At 41.2% G+C, this 19,431-nt stretch overlaps 1 protein-coding gene across 2 annotated transcripts in view; it reads left to right on the top strand.

The window, feature by feature from the left end:
* LOC139757871 (leucine-rich PPR motif-containing protein, mitochondrial-like) overlaps positions 1-18,792 on the top strand; it is a 147,777-nt gene extending 128,985 nt beyond the window's left edge. The window contains exons 8-9 of one of the 2 annotated variants that reach the window (XM_071678792.1): positions 15,058-15,105; positions 17,782-18,792. In XM_071678792.1, the coding sequence (XP_071534893.1) occupies positions 15,058-15,104 (47 nt within the window). In that variant the 3' untranslated portion in view covers position 15,105; positions 17,782-18,792. The remainder of the gene's footprint in view (positions 1-15,057; positions 15,106-17,781) is intronic. The other variant, XM_071678791.1, reaches the window with a different exon arrangement.
* Positions 18,793-19,431: the final 639 nt, after the last annotated feature.

Below are 19,431 nucleotides of genomic sequence, written 5' to 3'. Positions count from 1 at the left end.
ATATGTATACGTTGAAGTGTATAGGTATGTACATGTGTGTGTGTGTGGATGTGTATTTAGATACATGTGTATGTGGGTGGGTTGGGCCATTCTTTCGTCTGTTTCCTTGTGCTATCTCGCTAACCCAGGAGACAGCGAATAAGTATAATAAATGAATGAATAATTTATGGGATGGTGATTGGGAATACCTGGTTTAAAAAAAGAGAGATATACATAAGTATACCTATGTAAGTAGGAGAGATGGCCAGAGAGCGTTATTAGATTATGTGTTAATTGATAGGTGCGTGAAAGAGAGACTTTTGGATGTTAATGTGCTGAGGTGCAACTGAAGGGATGTCTGATCATTATCCTGTGGAGTCGAAGGTGAAGATATGTAGAGGTTTTCAGAAAAGAAGAGAGAATGTTGGAGTGAAGAGAGTGGGGAAAGTAAGTGAGCTTAGAAAAGAGACTTGTGTGAGGAAGTACCAGGAAAGATTGAGTGCAGAATGGAAAAAGATGAGAGCAAAGGATGTAAGGGGAGTGGGGGAGGAATGGGATGTATTTAGGGAAGCAGTGATATGGCTTGTGCAAAAGATGCCTTTGGCATGATAAAGATGGGAGGTAGGCAGATTAGAAAGGGTAGTGAGTGGTGGGATGAAGTAAGATTGCTAGTGAAAGAGAAGAGAGGCATTGGATGATTTTTGCAGGGAAGTAGTGCAAATGAGTGGGAGATGTATAAAAGAAAGAGGAAAGAGGTCAAGAGAAAGGTGCAAGAGGTGATAAAGAGGGCAAATGAGAGTTGGGGTGAGAGAGTATCATTAAATTTCAGGGAGAATAAAAAGATGTTTTGGAAGAAAGTAAATAAAGGGCGTAAGACAAGAGAACAAATGGGAACATCGGTGAAGGAGGCAAATGGGGAGGTAATAACAAGTAGTGGTGAAGTGAGAGGGAGATGGAGTGAGTATTTTGAAGGTTTCTTGAATGTGTTTGTTGACAGATATAGGGTGTTTTGGTCGAGATAGTGTACGAAGTGAGAGGATCAGGGAGAATGATTTGGTAAACAGAGAAGAGGTAGTAAAAGCTTTGTGGAAGATGAAAGCCGGCAAGGCAGCGGGTTTAGACGGTATTGCTGTGGAATTTATTAAAAAATTGGGTGACTGTGTTGTCAACTGGTTAGTGAGGATATTCATTGTATGTATGGTTCATGGTGAAGTGTCTGAGGATTGGCGGAATGCATGCATAGTGCCATTGTACAAAGGCAAAGGGGATAAAGGTGAGTGCTCAAATTACAGAAGTATAAATTTGTTGAGTATTCCTGGGAAATTATATAGGAGGGTATTGATTGAGAGGGTGAAGGCATGTAGAGAGCATCATATTGGGGAAGAGCAGTGTGGTTTCAGAAGTGGTAGAGGATGTGTGGATCAGGTGTTTGCTTTGAAGAATGTATGTGAGAAATACTTAGAAAAATAGATGGATTTGTATGTAGCATTTATGGATCTAGAGAAGGCATATGATAGAGTTGATAGAGATGCTGTGTGGAAGGTATTAAGAGTATATGGTGTGGGAGGCAGTTGCTAGAAGCAGTGAAAAGTTTTTATCGAGGATGTAAGGCATGTGTGTGAGTAGCAAGAGAGGAAAGGATTGGTTCCCAGTGAATGTTAGTTTGTGGCAGGGGTGCGTGATGTCTCCATGGGTGTTTAATTTGTTTATGGATGAGGTTGTTAGGAAGATGAATGCAAGAGTTTTGGAAAGAGGGGCAAGTATGCAATCTGTTGTGGATGAGTGGGCTTGGGAAGTGAGTCAGTTGTCATTCACTGATGATGCAGTGCTGGTGGCTGATTCAGGTGAGAAACTGGGTTATTAGGTTCAGTAGGGTTGAGGGACAGGTATATTGGGAGGTAAGTTTGAATGGCTAGAAACACTGAAGGAAGTGAAGTGTTTTAGCTATCTGGGAGTGGATTTGGCAGCAGATAGAACCATGGAAGCGGAAGTAAGTCACAGGGTTGGGGAGGGGGTGAAGGTTCTGGGAGCATTGAAGAATGTGTAGAAGGTGAGAATGTTATCTCGGAGAGCAAAAATGGGTATGTTTGAAGGAATAGTGGTTCCATCAATGTTATATGGTTGTGAGGCATGGGCTGTGTGGAGGAGTGTGGTTATGTTGGAAATGAGATGTTTGAGGACAGTATGAAGTGTGAGGTGGGTTGATTGAGTAAGTTATTGAAAGGGTAAGAGAGATGTGTGGTAATAAAAAGAGTGTGGCTGAGAGAGCAGAAGAGGGTATATTGAAATGGTTTGGATTTATGGAGAGAATGAGAGAGGAAAGATTGACAAAGAGGATGTATGTGTCAGAGATGGAGGGAATGAGATGTGGAAGACCAAATTGGAGGTGGAAGGATGGAGTGAAAAAGATTTTGAGCGATTGGGGCCTGAAAATACAGGAAGGTGAAAGGCGTGCAAGGAATAGAGTGGATTGGGACGACGTGGTATATTGGGGTGGACGTACTGTCAATGGATTGACCCAGTGTATGTGAAGCATCTGGGGGTAAACCATGGAAAGTTTTGTGGGGCCTGGATGTGGAAAGGGAGCTGTGGTTTTGTTGCATTATACATGACAGCTAGAGACTGATTGTGAATGAATGTGGCCTTTGTTGTCTTTTCCTAGCCCTACCTCATGCATACGTGGGTGGAGGGGGGGTGCCATATCATGTGTGGCGGGGTGGCGGCGGGAATGGATGAAGGCAGCATGTATGAATATGTACATGAGTATATATGTATATGTCTGTGTATGTATACATACTATATGTATGTATGCTTTGGAATGTATAGGTATGTATATGTGCATGTGTGAGCGTTTATGTATATACATGTGTTTTTGGGTGGTTTGGGCCATTCTTTCATTTGTTTCCTTGTAAGTTTAATAAATGTATATAAGATAATGATTTATACCCCTTCTTACTTATTATTGCTTGTACAGTATAACAACACATGTATATGTAATAATCGACATAGCACCATCATGGTAACAATGAAGTAACAATATTACTGGACTTTAAAGCATGGAAGTGGGAGCACATGCATAGGGTTTACAGGTGGTGTAGTGAGCTTGCAAGGAGAGATAACACTCTCATCTGACAGCAGTTTTGGTTCTTTCATGCTTATGGACCACCACATAGAACCATTAATTATGCAACTGTGTACAACATTGTGAACTATGTGGAGAAATGTACTTCTTTAAATTTCCAGCATTGTAATGTAATACAGAGTATTAGTGAATAATGATACAGTATAAGCTCTGAAAACAACAGGATAAAAGTGCAAGATTAGTGATAAAAGTTTATTAATTATTAGTGAGGGATGAATGATAAGATTATAGAGTAATATACTGTTTATGTATACTGTACACAAATTCATTTGGTAGTCATACCTGTCCTTTGCCTAAGAAGTCTGATTAATGAGTTTTGACATGATGGTTGGTCTGTACTGATTGTTACCAGACGGTGGTACTCAAGTGTGATGTTGAGATTTAAATAACTTTTTTAAATACTGGGACCTGATGAGGGGGATTGTCTACATGACACATGTTGTGCCACATTTATGGAAAAATTACATGTTAAACAAAATTGAATGAACTATTGAAGTTATTTAAGTGCAATTTCATCGTCATAACTTTCATCATGGTAGTGTGAGTGAGTCAGTGGCTGTGGTGCCCAGGACTGGGTATTAGTGATGGATGATTTAAATGCAAAGGTGAGTAATGTGGCAATTGAGAGTGTAAATGATGTACATGGGGTATTCAGTGTTGTGAATGGAAATGGTGAAGAGCTTGTGGATTTGTGTGCTGAAAAAAGACTGGTGATTGGGAATACCTGGTTTGAAAAGAGAGATACACTTAAGTATACATATGCAGTCTGTTGTGGATGAGGGGGCTTGGGAAGTGAATCATTTGTTGTTCGCTGATGATACAGCACTGGTGGCTGATTCGGGTGAGAAACTGCAGAAGCTGGTGACTGAGTTTGGTAAAGTGTGTGAAAGAAGAAAGCTGAGAGTAAATGTGAATAAGAGCAAGGTTATTAGGTACAGTAGGGTTGAGGGATAAGTCAGTTGGGAGATAAGTTTGAATGGAGAAAAACTGGAGGAAGTGAAGTGTTTTAGATATCTGGGAGTGGATTTGGCAGTGGATGGAACCATGGAAGCAGAAGTGAGTCACAGGGTGGGGAAGGTGGTGAAGGTTCTTGGAATGTTGAAGAATGTGTGGAAGGTGAGAACATTATCTCGGAAAGCAAAAATGGGTATGCTTGAAGGAATAGTGGTTCCAACAGTGTTATATGGTTGCGAGGTATTGGCTATAGATAGGGTTGTACGGAGAAGGGTGGATGTGTTGGAAATGAGATGTTTAAGGACAATATGTGGTGTGAGGTGGTTTGATCGAGTAAGTAATGAAAGGGTAAGATAGATGTGTGGTAATAAAAAGAGTGTGGTTGAGAGAGCAGAAGAGGATGTATTGAAATGGTTTAGTCACATGGAGAGAATGAGTGAGGAAAGATTGACAGAGAGGATTTATGTGTCAGAGGTGGAGGGAACGAGGAGAAGTGGGATACCAAATTGGAGGTGAAAGGATGGAGCGATCGGGGCCTGAACATGCAGGACGGTGAAAGGCGTGCAAGGAATAGAGTGAATTGGAACGATGTGGTATACCAGGGTCAACGTGCTGTCAGTGAATTGAACCAAGGCATGTGAAGCATCTGGGGTAAACCATGGAAAATTTTGTGGGGCCTGGGTGTGGAAAGGGAGCTGTGGTTTTGATGCATTATACTTGACAGCTAGAGACTGAGTGTGAACGAATGCAGCCTTTGTTGTCTTTTCCTAGCGCTACCTCACGCACATGTGGGGCGAGGGAGATGTCATTTCATGTGTGATGGGATGGTGATGGGAATGAATAAAGACAGCATGTATGAATTATGTACATGTGTATATATGTATATGTCTGTGTATGTAACAAAGTATGTAAACAACGTATATATATGTATATATACATGTGTAGACGTGTATGTATATACATGTGTATGTTGGTGGGTTGGGCCATTCTTTTGCCTGTTTCTTTGCACTACCTCGCAAACGCGGGAGACAGCGACAAAGTATAATAAAAAAAAGATAACATATGTGAGTAGGAGAGATGGTCATAGGGCATTATTAGATTATATGTCAAGTGATAGGCATGTAAAAGAGAGACTTTTGGATGTTAATGTGCTGAGAGGGGCAGTTGGAGGGATGTCTGATCACTATCTTGTGGAGGCGAAGGTGAAGATTTGTAGAGGTTTTCAAGAACGAAGAGAGAATGTTGGGGAGAAGAGTGGTCAGAGTAAGTGAGCTTAGAAAGGAAACTTTTGTGAGGAAGTACCAGGAGATATTGAGTATGGAATGGTAAAAGGTGAGAGCAAATGACTTGAGGGGAGTAGGGGAGGAATAGTATGTATTTAGGGAAGCAGTGATGGCTTGTGCAAAAGATGCATGTGGCATGAGAAAGGTGGGAGGTGGTTGGGTGGTGGGGTGAAGAAGTAACGTTGTTAGTGAAAGAGAAAAGAGAGGCATTTGGATGATACTTGGAAGGAAGGGGTGCAGATGACTGGTAGATGTATAAAAGAAAGCAGCAGGAGGTCAAAAGAAAGGTGCATGAGTTGAAAAAGAGGACAAATGAGAGTTGGGGTCAGAGTATCATTAAACTTTATGGAGAATAAAAACGGTTTTCAGAAGTGGTAGAGGATGTGTGGATCAGGTGTTTGCTTTGAAGAATGTATGTGAGAAATACTTAGAAAAGCAAATGGATTTGTATGTAGCATTTATGGATCTGGAGAAGGCATATGATAGAGTTGATAGAGATGCTCTGTGGAAGGTATTAAGAATATATGGTGTGGGAGGCAAGTTGTTAGAAGCAGTGAAAAGTTTTTATCGAGGATGTAAGGCATGTGTACGTGTAGGAAGAGAGGAAAGTGATTGGTTCTCAGTGAATGTAGGTTTGCGGCAGGGGTGTGTGATGTCTCCATGGTTGTTTAATTTGTTTATGGATGGGGTTGTAAGGGAGGTAAATGCAAGAGTCCTGGAAAGAGGGGCAAGTATGAAGTCTGTTGGGGATGAGAGAGCTTGGGAAGTGAGTCAGTTGTTGTTCGCTGATGATACAGCGCTGGTGGCTGATTCATGTGAGAAACTGCAGAAGCTGGTGACTGAGTTTGGTAAAGTGTGTGGAAGAAGAAAGTTGAGAGTAAATGTGAATAAGAGCAAGGTTATTAGGTACAGTAGGGGTGAGGGTCAAGTCAATTGGGAGGTGAGTTTGAATGGAGAAAAACTGGAGGAAGTGAAGTGTTTTAGATATCTGGGAGTGGATCTGTCAGCGGATGGAACCATGGAAGCGGAAGTGGATCATAGGGTGGGGGAGGGGGCGAAAATTTTGGGAGCCTTGAAAAATGTGTGGAAGTCGAGAACATTATCTCGGAAAGCGAAAATGGGTATGTTTGAGGGAATAGTGGTTCCAACAATGTTGTATGGTTGCGAGGCGTGGGCTATGGATAGAGATGTGCGCAGGAGGATGGATGTGCTGGAAATGAGATGTTTGAGGACAATGTGTGGTGTGAGGTGGTTTGATCGAGTAAGTAACGTAAGGGTAAGAGAGATGTGTGGAAATAAAAAGAGCGTGGTTGAGAGAGCAGAAGAGGGTGTTTTGAAATGGTTTGGGCACATGGAGAGAATGAGTGAGGAGAGATTGACCAAGAGGATATATGTGTCGGAGGTGGAGGGAACGAGGAGAAGAGGGAGACCAAATTGGAGGTGGAAAGATGGAGTGAAAAAGATTTTGTGTGATCGGGGCCTGAACATGCAGGAGGGTGAAAGGAGGGCAAGGAATAGAGTGAATTGGAGTCATGTGGTATACAGGGGTTGACGTGCTGTCAGTGGATTGAATCAAGGCATGTGAAGCGTCTGGGGTAAACCATGGAAAGCTGTGTAGGTATGTATATTTGCGTGTGTGGACGTGTGTATGTACATGTGTATGGGGGGGGGGGTTGGGCCATTTCTTTCGTCTGTTTCCTTGCGCTACCTCGCAAACGCGGGAGACAGCGACAAAGTATAAAAAAAAAAAAAAAAAAAAAAAAAAAAAAAAAACATTTTTTGGAAGGAGGCAAGTAACATGCATAAGACAAGAGAACAGATAGAAACATTAGTGAAGGGGGCAAATGGGGAAGTAATAACAAGGAATGATGAAGTCAGGAGATGGAGTGAGTATTTTGAAGGCTTGTTTAATGTATTTGATGATAGAGTGGCAGATATAAGTTGTTTTGGCCAGGGTGGTGTGCAAAGTGAGAGGGTCAGGGAGAATGGTTTGCTTAAGAGCAAAGAGGTAAGGGGAGTGGGGGAGGAATGGGATGTATTTAGGGAAGCAGTGATGACTTGTGCAAAAGGTGCTTGTGGCATGAGAAGTGTGGGAGGTGGGTTGATTAGAAAGGGTAGTGAGTGGTGGGATGAAGAAGTAAGATTATTAGTGAAAGAGAAGAGAGAGGCATTTGGACGATTTTTGCAGGGAAAAAATGCAAATGAATGGGAGATGTATAAAAGAAAGAGACAGGAGGTCAAGAGAAAGGTGCAAGAGGTGAAAAAGAGGGCAAATGAGAGTTGGGGTGAGAGAGTATCATTAAATTTTAGGGAGAATAAAAAGATGTTCTGGAAGGAGGTAAATGAAGTGCGTAAGACAAGGGAGCAAATGGGAACTTCAGTGAAGGGGGCTAATGGGGAGGTGATAACAAGTAGTGGTGATGTGAGAAGGAGATGGAGTGAGTATTTTGAAGGTTTGTTGAATGTGTTTGATGATAGAGTGGCAGATATAGGGTGTTTTGGTCGAGGTGGTGTGCAAAGTGAGAGGGTTAGGGAAAATGATTTGGTAAACAGAGAAGAGGTAGTAAAAGCTTTGCGGAAGATGAAAGCCGGCAGGGCAGCAGGTTTGGATGGTGTTGCAGTGGAATTGATTAAAAAAGGGGTGATTGTATTGTTGACTGGTTGGTAAGGTTATTTAATATATGTATGATTCATGGTGAGATGCCTGAGGATTGGCGGAATGCTTGCATAGTGCCATTGTACAAAGGCAAAGGGGATAAAAGTGTGCTCAAATTACAGAGGTATAAGTTTGTTGAGTATTCCTGGTAAATTATATGGGAGGGTATTGATTGAGAGGGTGAAGACATGTACAGAGCATCATATTGGGGAAGAGCAGTGTGGTTTCAGAAGTGGTAGAGGATGTGTGGATCAGGTGTTTGCTTTGAAGAATGTATGTGAGAAATACTTAGAAAAGCAAATGGATTTGTATGTAGCATTTATGGATCTGGAGAAGGCATATGGTAGAGTTGATAGAGATGCTGTGTGGAAGGTAGTAAGAATATATGGTGTGGGAGGCAAGTTGTTAGAAGCAGTGAAAAGTTTTTATTGAGGATGTAAGGCATGTGTACGTGTAGGAAGAGAGGAAAGTGATTGGTTCTCAGTGAACGTAGGTTTGCAGCAGGGGTGTGTGATGTCTCCATGGTTGTTTGATTTGTTTATGGATGGGGTTGTTAGGGAGGTGAATGCAGGAGTTTTGGAAAGAGGGGCAAGTATGCAGTCTGTTGTGGATGAGAGAGCTTGGGAAGTGAGTCAGTTGTTGTTCACTGATGATACAGCGCTGGTGGCTGATTCATGTGAGAAACTGCAGAAGCTGGTGACTGAGTTTGGTAAAGTGTGTGAAAGAAGAAAGTTAAGAGTAAATGTGAATAAGAGCAAGGTTATTAGGTACAGTAGGGTTGAGGGTCAAGTCAGTTGGGAGGTAAGTTTGAATGGAGAAAAACTGGAGGAAGTAAAGTGTTTTAGATATCTGGGAGTGGATCTGGGAGCGGATGGAACCATGGAAGCGATAGTGAATCATAGGGTGGGGGAGGGGGCAAAAATCCTGGGAGCCTTGAAGAATGTGTGGAAGTCGAGAACATTATCTCGGAAAGCAAAACTGGGTATGTTTGAAGGAATAGTGGTTCCAACAATGTTGTATGGTTGCGAGGCGTGGGCTATGGATAGAGTTGTGCGCAGGAGGGTGGATGTGCTGGAAATGAGATGTTTGAGGACAATGTGTGGTGTGAGGTGGTTTGATCGAGTAAGTAATGTAAGGGTAAGAGAGATGTGTGGAGATAAAAAGAGCGTGGTTGAGAGAGCAGAAGAGGGTGTTTTGAAATGGTTTGGGCACATGGAGAGAATGAGTGAGGAAAGATTGACCAAGAGGATATATGTGTCGGAGGTGGAGGGAATTAGGAGAAGTGGGAGACCAAATTGGAGGTGGAAAGATGGAGTGAAAAAGATTTTGAGTGATCGGGGCCTGAACATGGAGGAGGGTGAAAGGCGGGCAAGGAATAGAGTGAATTGGATTGTTGTGATATACCGGGGTTGACGTGCTGTCAATGGATTGAATCAGGGCATGTGAAGCGTCTGGGGTAAACCATGGAAATTTCTGTGGGGCCTGGATGTGGAAAGGGAGCTGTGGTTTCAGGCATTATTACATGACAGCTAGAGACTGAGTGTGAACAAATGGGGCCTTTGTTGTCTTTTCCTAATGCTACCTTGCACACATGAGGGGGGAGGGGGCTGTTATTCCATGTGTGGCGAGGTGGTGATGGGAATAAATAAAGGCAGACAGTATGGATTATGTACATGTGTATATATGTATGTGTCTATGTGTGTATATATATGTGTACATTGAGATGTATAGGTATGTATATTTGTGTGTGTGGACGTGTATGTATATACATGTGTATGGGGGTGGGTTGGGCCATTCTTTCATCTGTTTCCTTGCGCTACCTCGCAAATGCGGGAGACAGCGACAAAGCAAAATAAAATATTAAAAAAATATAAGAGCGAAGAGGTAGTGAAAGCTTTGCGGAAGATGAAATCTGGCAAGGCGGCAGATTTGGATGGTATTACAGTAGAATTTATGAAAAAAGGGGGTGGCTTGTGTTGTTGATTGGTTGGTAAGGGTATTCAGTGTATGTTGGGATCATGGTGAACTGCCTGAGGATTGGCAGAATGCATGCATATTGCCATTGTACAAAGACAAAGGGGACAGTGGCATAAGTTTGTTGAGTATTCTTGGGAAATTATATGGGAGGGTATTGATTGAGAAGGTGAAGGCATGTACAGAGCTTCAGATTGGGGAAGAGCAGTGTGGTTTTAGAAGTGGTGGAGGATGTGTGGATCAGATGTTTGCTTTGAAGAATGTTTGTGAAAAATTCTTCGAAAATTAGATGGATTTGTATGTAGCATTTATGGATCTGGAGAAGGCATATGATAGGGTTAACAGAGATGCTTTGTGGAAGGTCTTAAGAGCATATGGTATGGGAGGTAAGTCGCTAGAAGCAGCGAAAAGTTTTTCCAAGGATGTAAGGCATGTGTGCGAGTAGGAAGAGAGGAGAGTGATTGGTTCCCAGTGAATGTCAGTCTGCGGCAGGGGGTAGGGGGGTGTGATGTCTCCATGGTTGTTTAATTTGTTTATGGATGAGGTGGTTAGGGAGGTAAATGCAAGAGTTTTGGAGAGAGGGGCAAGTATGCAGTCTGTTGGGGATGAGAGGGCCTGAGAAGTGAGTCAGTTTTTGTTCACAGATGATACAGCTCTAGTGGCTGATTCGAGTGAGAAACTGCAGAAGTTGGTGACTGAGTTTAGAAAAGTGTGTGAAGGAAGAAACCTGAGAGTAAATGTGAATAAGAGCAAGGTTATTAGGTTCAGTAGGGTTGAGGGACATGTTAATCAGGATGTAAGTTTGAATGGAGAAAAAGTGGAGGAAGTGAAGTATTTTAGATATCTGGGAGTGGGTGTAGCAGCAAAGGGAACCATGTTAGCGGAAGTAAGTCAAAAGCAAAGGAGAGACCATTATCTCAAAGAGCAAAATTGATTTTGTTTGAAGGAATAGTAGTTCCAACAATGTTATACAGTTGTGAGGCATGGGCTATAGATAGGGTTGTGTGGAGTAGGGTGGATGTGTTGGAAATTAAATTCTTGAGGATAATATGTGGTGTGAAGTGGTTTGATCAAGTAAGTAATGAAAGGGTAAGAGAGATGTGTAGAAATAAAAAGAGTGTGTTTGAGAGACCATAGGAGGGTGTGTTGAAATGATTTTGGACATATGGAGAGAATGAGTGAGGAAAGATTGACAAAGAGAATATATTTGTCAGAGGTGGAGGAAACAAGGAGAAGCAGGAGACCCAATTGGAGGTGGAAGGATGGAGTGAAAAAGATTTTGAGTGATCAGGGAATGAATGTACAGGAGGGTAAGAGGCATGCAAGGAATAGAGTGAATTGGAATGATGGTATACCTGGGTTGACATGCTGTCAATGGACTGAACCAGGGCATGTGAAATACCTGGGGTAAATCATGGAAAGGTCTCTGGGGCCTGGATGTGGATAGATAGCTGTGGTTTCGGTGCATTACACCTGACAGCTAGAAACTGAGTGTGAACGAATTTGGCCTTTTCGTCTTTTCCTGGTGCTACCTCACTGAAGCAGGGGGTAGTGATGCTGTTAACTGTGGGGTGGGGTAGCTCTGGGAATGGATGAAGGCAAGTATGAATATGTACATGTGTATGTATGTATATGTATGTATATGTGTATATATTGATGTATATGTATATATGTTGATGTGTGTGTGTGTGTGTGTATGGGCATTTGTGTGTGTATATGAGTGGATGGGCCGTTCTGTTTTCTGGCACTGCCTCATTGATGCGGGGTATGGCAGTTACATGCAATAAATCAAAACTAGATTTTTATTTTTTATTTTTCTTAATTGCAATCTCCCGCATTAGCGAGGTAGTGCAAGGAAATAAATAAGGAATGGCCCAGCCCACCCACATACACATATATATACATAAACACCCTCATATACACATTTACATACATATACATACACAGACATATACATATATACACATGTACATATTAATACTTGCTGCCCTCATCCATTCCCATTGCCACCCTGCCACACATGAAATTGCACACACACACACACACACTTACACACCCCACCTCCAGGGAGGTAGCGCTAGGGAATGACAAAAAAGGCCACATTCTTTCACACTCAGTCTCTAGCTGTCATGTGTAATGCAACAAAACCACAGCTCCATTTCCACATCCAGGCCCCACAGACCTTTCCATAGTTTACCCCAGATGTTCACATGCCCTGGTTCAATCCATTGACAGCATGTTGACCTCGGTATAAAACATCGTTCCAATTCATTCTATTCCTTGCATGTCTTTCACCCTCCTGTATGTTCAGGCCCTGATCGCTCAAAATCTTTTTCACTCCATCTTTCCACCTCCAATTTGGTCTCCCGCTTCTTCTTCCCTCTACCTCTGACACATATATCCTCTTTGTCAATCTTTCCTCACTCATTCTTTCCATGTGACCAAACCATTTCAAGACACCCTCTTCTGCTCTCTCAACCACACTGTTTTTATTACCACACATCTCTCTTACCCTTTCATTACTTACTCAATCAAACCACCTCACACCACATATTGTCCTCAAACATTTCATTTCCAACACATCCACCCTCCTCCACACAGCCAATGCCTCACAACCATATAACATTGATGGAACCTCCATTCCTTCAAACATACCCATTTTTGCTCTTTGAGATAATGTTCTCGCCTTCCTCACATTCTTCAACACTCCCAGAACCTTTGCCCCCTCTCCCACCCTGTGACTCACTTCCACTTCCTTGGTTTCATCTGCTGCTAAGTCCATTCCCTGATATCTAAAACACTTTGCTTCCTCCATTTTTTCTCCATTCAAACTAAATATATACATATATACACATGTATAACTCATATTCAATCCCTTCCTGGTACCACTCTCTAGCAGCATCACTCTCCCCCACTTCAGCAAGGTATTGCCAGGAAAACAGACACAGAGGCAACATTCATTCACACTCATTCTCTAGCTGTCATGTGTAATGCACCAAAACCACGGCTTTCTATCCACATCCAGGCCCCACAGACCTTTCCATGGTTTACCCCAGACGCTTCACGTGCCCTGGTTTAGTCCATTGGCAGCATGTTGACCCTGGTATACCACATTGTTCCAATTCACTCCATTCCTTGCATGTCTCTCACCCTCCTGTGTGTGCAGGCCTTGATCACTCAAAATTTTTTCATTCCATCCTTCCAACTCTCGTTTGGTCTCCCACTTCTCCTTGTTCTTTCCACCTCTGACCCATACATTCTCTTTGTCAACCTGTCCTCACTCATTCTCTCCATATGTTCAAACAATTTCAACACACCCTCTTCTGCCCTCTCAACCACACTCTTTTAATTACCGCTTATCTCTCTTACCCCTTTCATTATTCATTTGATCAAACCACCTCACATCACATACTGTCCTCAAGCATTTAATTTCCAACACTTCCACCCTCCTCCGTAAAACCCTCCTAACCATATAATACTGACGGAACTACTATTCCTTCAAACGTACCCATTTTTGCTCTAGTTAATAACATTCTCTCTTTCCACACATTGTTTATTGCTCCCAGAACCTCCCTTCCCCCACCCTTTGACTCACTTTCACTTCCATGGTTCCATTTGCTGCTAAGTCCACTCCCAGATATCTAAAACACTTCACTTCCTCCAATTTTTCTCCATTCAAACTTACCTCCCAGTTGACTTGTCCCTCAACCCTACTGAACCTGATAACCTTCCTCTTATTCATATTTACTTTCAAGTTTCTCCTTTCACACACTTTTCCAAACTCAGCCACCAACTTCTGCAGTTTCTCACTTGAATCAGCCACTAGAGCAGTATTATCGGTGAACAAAAACTAACTCACTTCTCAGGTCTTCTCATCCCCAACAGACTCGCCACTTTCTCCAAAACTCTTGTATTTACCTCCCTAACCACCCCATCCATAAACAAACAACTATGGGGTCATCACACACCCCCTTTTGCAGACCAATGTTCACTGGGAACCAATCACTCTCCTCTCTTCCTACTCATTCACATGCCTTATATCCTTGGTAAAAATTTTTCTTTTCACTACTTCTAGCAACTTCCCACCCACACCATATACTCTTAAGAACTTCCACAAAGCATCTCTATAAACCCTGTCATATGCTTTGTCCAGATCCATAAATGCTACATACAAATCTGTCTGTTATTCTAAATATTTCTCACACACATTCTTTAAAGCAAACACCTGATTCACGCATCCTCTACCATTTCTGAAACCACACTGCTTTTCCCCAATCTGATGCTCTGTATATGCTTTGTCCAGATCCATAAATGCTACATACAAATCCATCTGTTATTTTAAGTATTTCTCAAACACATTCTTCAAAGCAAACACCTAATTCACACATCCTCTACCATTTCTGAAACCACTCTGCTCTTCCCCAATCTGATGCTCTGTATATCCCTTCACCCTCTCAATCAATACCCTCCCATATAATTTCCCAGGAATACACAGCAGTGTTATACCTCTTTGGTTTGAACACTCACCTTTATCCCCTTTGCCTTTGTACATTGGCACTATGCATGTATTCTGCCAATCCTCAGGCACTTCACCATGATCCATACATACACTGAATGTTGTTACAAACCAATCAACATCACAGTCACTCCCTTTTTTAATAAATTCAATTGCAATACCATTCAAACCTGCCGCTTTGACAAATTTCATCATCTGCAAAGCTTTCAGTACCTCTTCTCTGTTAAGCAAAACATTCTCCCTTCAAACAAACCCATTTTTGCTCTCCGAGATAATGTTCTCAGCTTCCACATGTTCTTCAACACTCCCAGCAGAACCTTTGCCCCCTACCCCACCCTGTGGCTCACTTATGGTTCCATCCACTGCTATGTCTGCTCCCAGATATCTAAAACACCACCCTGAACAAAACGCTCTATATCTGGCACTCTATCATCAGACACTTTCAACAAACTCAAAATACTCACTCCATCTCCTCACTTCATTACTACCTGTTATTACTTCCCCAGTTGCCCCCATCACCATGTTCATACTTGCTCCCCTTCCTCCATTTCAGGTACCATCCCGTCCACAGGAAATAGCATTGCCACCCTGTGTCAGTGAGGTAATGCCAGGATACAGACAAAGAAAGGTTACATCCAATCACACTCATCCCCTAGCTGTCATGTGTAATGCACCACCGAAACCACAACTCCCTATCCACATCCAGGCCCCACAGACCTGTCCGTGTTTTACCCAGGACATTTCGCATGCCCTGGTTCAGTCCATTGACAGTACCCATGCAAAAACTACTACCAGTATTTCCTTGTTGAAGCTGCAGTCACTTTGTTTCTTCTTCAAAGTAGAGCTGGTTTTGGATATTCCTAAACCTGTGGCAGTTGCAGTGGCAGTTTGTTCTTTAGAAAGTTCCTGTAAGGTAAAATCAACAAAAATGGATTTTGACATTCAATAAACTCATTTAATAGGCAGTATAAAAGTTTTGATGAAATCTTGTTGATCCTGAATGGAGTTCACTTGTCAGTGAAACAATGCTTTTTCTGGGACTTTATGTAGGTATATTTTTAAGTCAATATCCTTTGATATGGGTATGCTCTCAGGTGCATATAGGGCTGCGTTCACTGATAGGACATGTGGTATTGAAAGATGAAGCATAAATTTTATAATAGGCATGATCCTGTGAGCATCCAATTATTTTCCCATCTTTTTCATTCCTGTTTCCTTTTAAAAAACACTACTACTCGAGTTATAGAAATAGGAGGCCCAAGGCACACACACTAGGGGTAAGTAAATTAAAAGGGTGAATGGTCGATTAGCACTACCTCACCTCCATGTCATGACATCATTGGTCTGGGCAGATTACTGTATGATACTTAAGTCATGTGAATGAGCAATCTGCCACTCTTAACTAAAGTTGTGTGAATGAGCAATCTGCCACTTTCATAAACTTTCTGATGGTCTGAGGAGTGAGTCCTCATGGATATTGATCATTTTTAGGTAAAATACAGTGTGAAACTCCCACCAAACCAGGCTGTCTCAAATACTCATATGGCTCTTCTTATGTCACAAAAATATTTTCCATCATTTAAATCCTATTTGTGTGGACTTAGTGTAGAGTGAACTTTGGATACACATATTGTCACACTAATCCTAAGGCTTTTCTTTTGAAAGTATATGTTAGAAATGGCTCCAGGTTTGTAATAAAACAGTTAGACAATGAGTTAATGAAGCATAGTGGTAAGTATAGGAATTATAATTTTTTACTTAATGTAGGGTTGAGGGCAAGTTAATTGGGAGGTAAGTTTGAATGGAGAAAAACTGGAGGAAGTAAAATGTTTTAGATACTTGGGAGCAGCGGATGGAACCATGGAAGCAAAAGTGAGCCACAGGGTGGGGTAGGGGGCAAAGGTTCTGCTGGGAGTGTTGAAGAACATGGGGAAGCTGAGAACATTATCTCGGAAAGCAAAAATGGGTTTATTTGAAGGAAAAGTGGTTTCAAGTGTTATATGGTTGTGAGGCATAGGGCTGTGCAGAGGAGGGTGGATGTGTTGGAAATGAAATATTTGAGGACAATATGTGGTGTGAGGTGGTTTGATCAAGTAAGTGATGAAAGGGGAAGAGAGATGTATGGTAATAAAAAGTGTGTGGTTGAGAAAGCAGAAGAGAGTGTGTTGAAATGGTATGGACTCATGGAGAGAATGAGTGAGAAAAGATTGACAAAGAGGATGTATGTGTCAGAGGTGGAGGGGAACCAAATTGGAGGCGGAAGAATGGAGTGATAAAGATTTTGAGCGATCGGGGCCTGAACAGAGAGGAGGGTGAAAGGTGTTGAAGGAATAGAGTGAATTGGAAGGATGTGGTATACCCAAGTCAATGTGCTGTCAGTGGATTGTATCAGGGCATGTGATGCATCTAGGGTAAACCATGGAAAGGTCTGTGGGGCCTGGCTGTGGAAAGGGAGCTGTGGTTATGGGTGCATTACACATGACAGCTAGAGACTGTGTGTGAACAAATGTGGCCTTTTTTTGTCTTTTCCTGGCGCTACCTCGCTGGTGGTGGTGGTGGTGTGTGTGTGTGTGTGTGTGTGTGTGTGTGTGTGTGTGTGGGGGGGGGGGGGGGGGGTGCTGTTTCATTTGTGGTGGGGTGGCAATGGGAATTGATGAAGGCAGCAATTATGAGTATGTACATGTGTATGTATGTATATGTCTGTGTTTATGTATATTTATGTATACATTGAAATGTACATGTATGTATATATGCATGTATGGGTGTTTATGTTTATACATGTGTACGTGGATGGGTTGGGCCATTCCTTGTCTGTTTCCTTGCGCTACTTCACTGATGTAGGAGATGGCGATTAAATATGATAAATCTAAAATAGAAATACTTAATGTATTTATTTAAGGATAAGGCACTCACTCTATTTTCATATATGTGTCTTCATTGTATGCACATTTAATGTATTTAATGTTACCAAATTCTGTTTACATGAGGTGCATGGTCCAGTTGATGAAATATTTGTTTGATCTTACAAGGTTTGACTCCCACAGTTCACTCTCTTAAGGTTAACATTTATGTTTCCCTATGCAGGACTACTTTTTTTCAACATAAGAATTAATTGTAAGATTGATTATGAAGCCATATTTATCAAATTCTGCTCATAGTGTTGCATGTACTGTACACAGATATCCATCCATTTTATTGTTTTATCTTGTCTTATATAATACAGAAGTTTGAAATGGAATGGAATTGTTTTAGTAATTGTAGTAATTCTATTTGTCAGATGCCCAATGTGCTGGCGATAAAGCATTGTCGTTATGGACTCTGATGCAGAAGGAGGGCTTTACTCCATCTGAGGCATTCCTCTCAACGCTTGCATCACTTCTGGCTTACAATAAGATACCTTTTCCAGATCATTGATCTATTAAGACTCATTGTTGGTCAGATTATCATCACCTTTTTGTATAAGACTCTGCTGTGTATGTTTTATTGGAAGTGAATAACACGTATGGTAAAGACTCGGGCACTAAGAGTGTCAAGATATAGATTTTGGAAGGTTGTTAGTCTCCTTGATATACTATGAGATGCTCATTCAGATCTTGTTAATTCCCAACCTTTATTATCCCTTCATACATAGGAATAGGCCCTCTGAAGGATAATTATTATTCTAGTTTGACTTCCTATGGGTTAAGGAGTAGTTTGTGGCTCCAGTGGATCCTGTCAGGATAAATCTCTCAGAAGAGTGAAGTTTTAGTTATACCCATGGAATAGTGTTCAGTTTTGAGTTTATTAGATGTTGATAGCTGGGAAGATTACTCTTTGTTATTGGAGATACAGATGACACTCATCCTCCTGTCTTCAGGAGATGGTAGACCCTGGTGTTGATGCAGGTTCCTCACTCAAAGGAAAGTTATCAAGGATAACACAAGAAAGCTATTAGAATTAAATTATTTTATGTTTGAAAAATGTTTTTTTATTATAGCAGCATTATAAACAGTACATTGATTATCTTTTTATATAATTGTTGAGTAAAGAAAAAAAAATAACTCATATTCCACTCTCAAAATGTTACTTTAATCTAGGGTCACTGATGTGTGGCAGAGCCTTCCAGACATGAGCATGTATTGCCCATCAGTCTTGTTGAGTTTAATGGGTGAATCAACATTTCTAGGATGAGAGTGTGGAGCATCACCACTGTCCATTGAATATTTGTAAAGAATTTGTTTGCTAGATTATATCTGTTGGTATTCTGAAATATATTGTACCTGCAATAAATAAATTATGTATATTTGTATGATTTATGTCTGATTCATCATCATCATGTAGATGAAAATGTGAAAAACATTGTATTTTATATTGAACCAGATTATTAAAGGTTTCTATAATGGTGGAACATAATAAAAACCTTTTAAAGTCGTGTAGTCAGCAGATTGTCAGTGAATGTGACCTGGACCCAAAATAACATAATGAGTAATACTTCTTTCTTCTTATGGAAGTGGAAATGTGCAGACTCAACAGGTTTCATCTTTTGATTAAGGGAGTAAAAGTAGACTTGTTAAAGGATGCCAGTTTTTGCTGTCAATATTGAAAGTAAACACTTAAAAGAATGAGAGGAATAATACATGGGTTACATCCCTAGGAAGAAAAGAAAAAAATTGTAAATAGTCATATGATGGAACAGAAGAAGTAAATCATGAAATAGTCATAACATAATTAGTTGTACATTATTATAAAAGCAATAGATTTAGATAAAATAGGCTTTGTTAAGGTAGAATAGACAAATTTATGAAGAGAAAAATCTAAGAGCTTTCAGTGGCTGTAACTTATCTGTACATAATTACCCATTCATACTGTGCAAGGTGGGAGTTTTATACTTGTGGGGCCCAATCTCTTGAACTTATTTTGATGTTGTACAGCTTCTTAAACTTATGTA

The sequence above is a fragment of the Panulirus ornatus genome, chromosome 28 (genome assembly GCF_036320965.1).
Source record: "Panulirus ornatus isolate Po-2019 chromosome 28, ASM3632096v1, whole genome shotgun sequence".
In the NCBI taxonomy this organism is placed as follows: Eukaryota; Metazoa; Arthropoda; class Malacostraca; order Decapoda; family Palinuridae; genus Panulirus; species Panulirus ornatus.
This window is presented reverse-complemented; position numbering and strand designations above follow the sequence as displayed.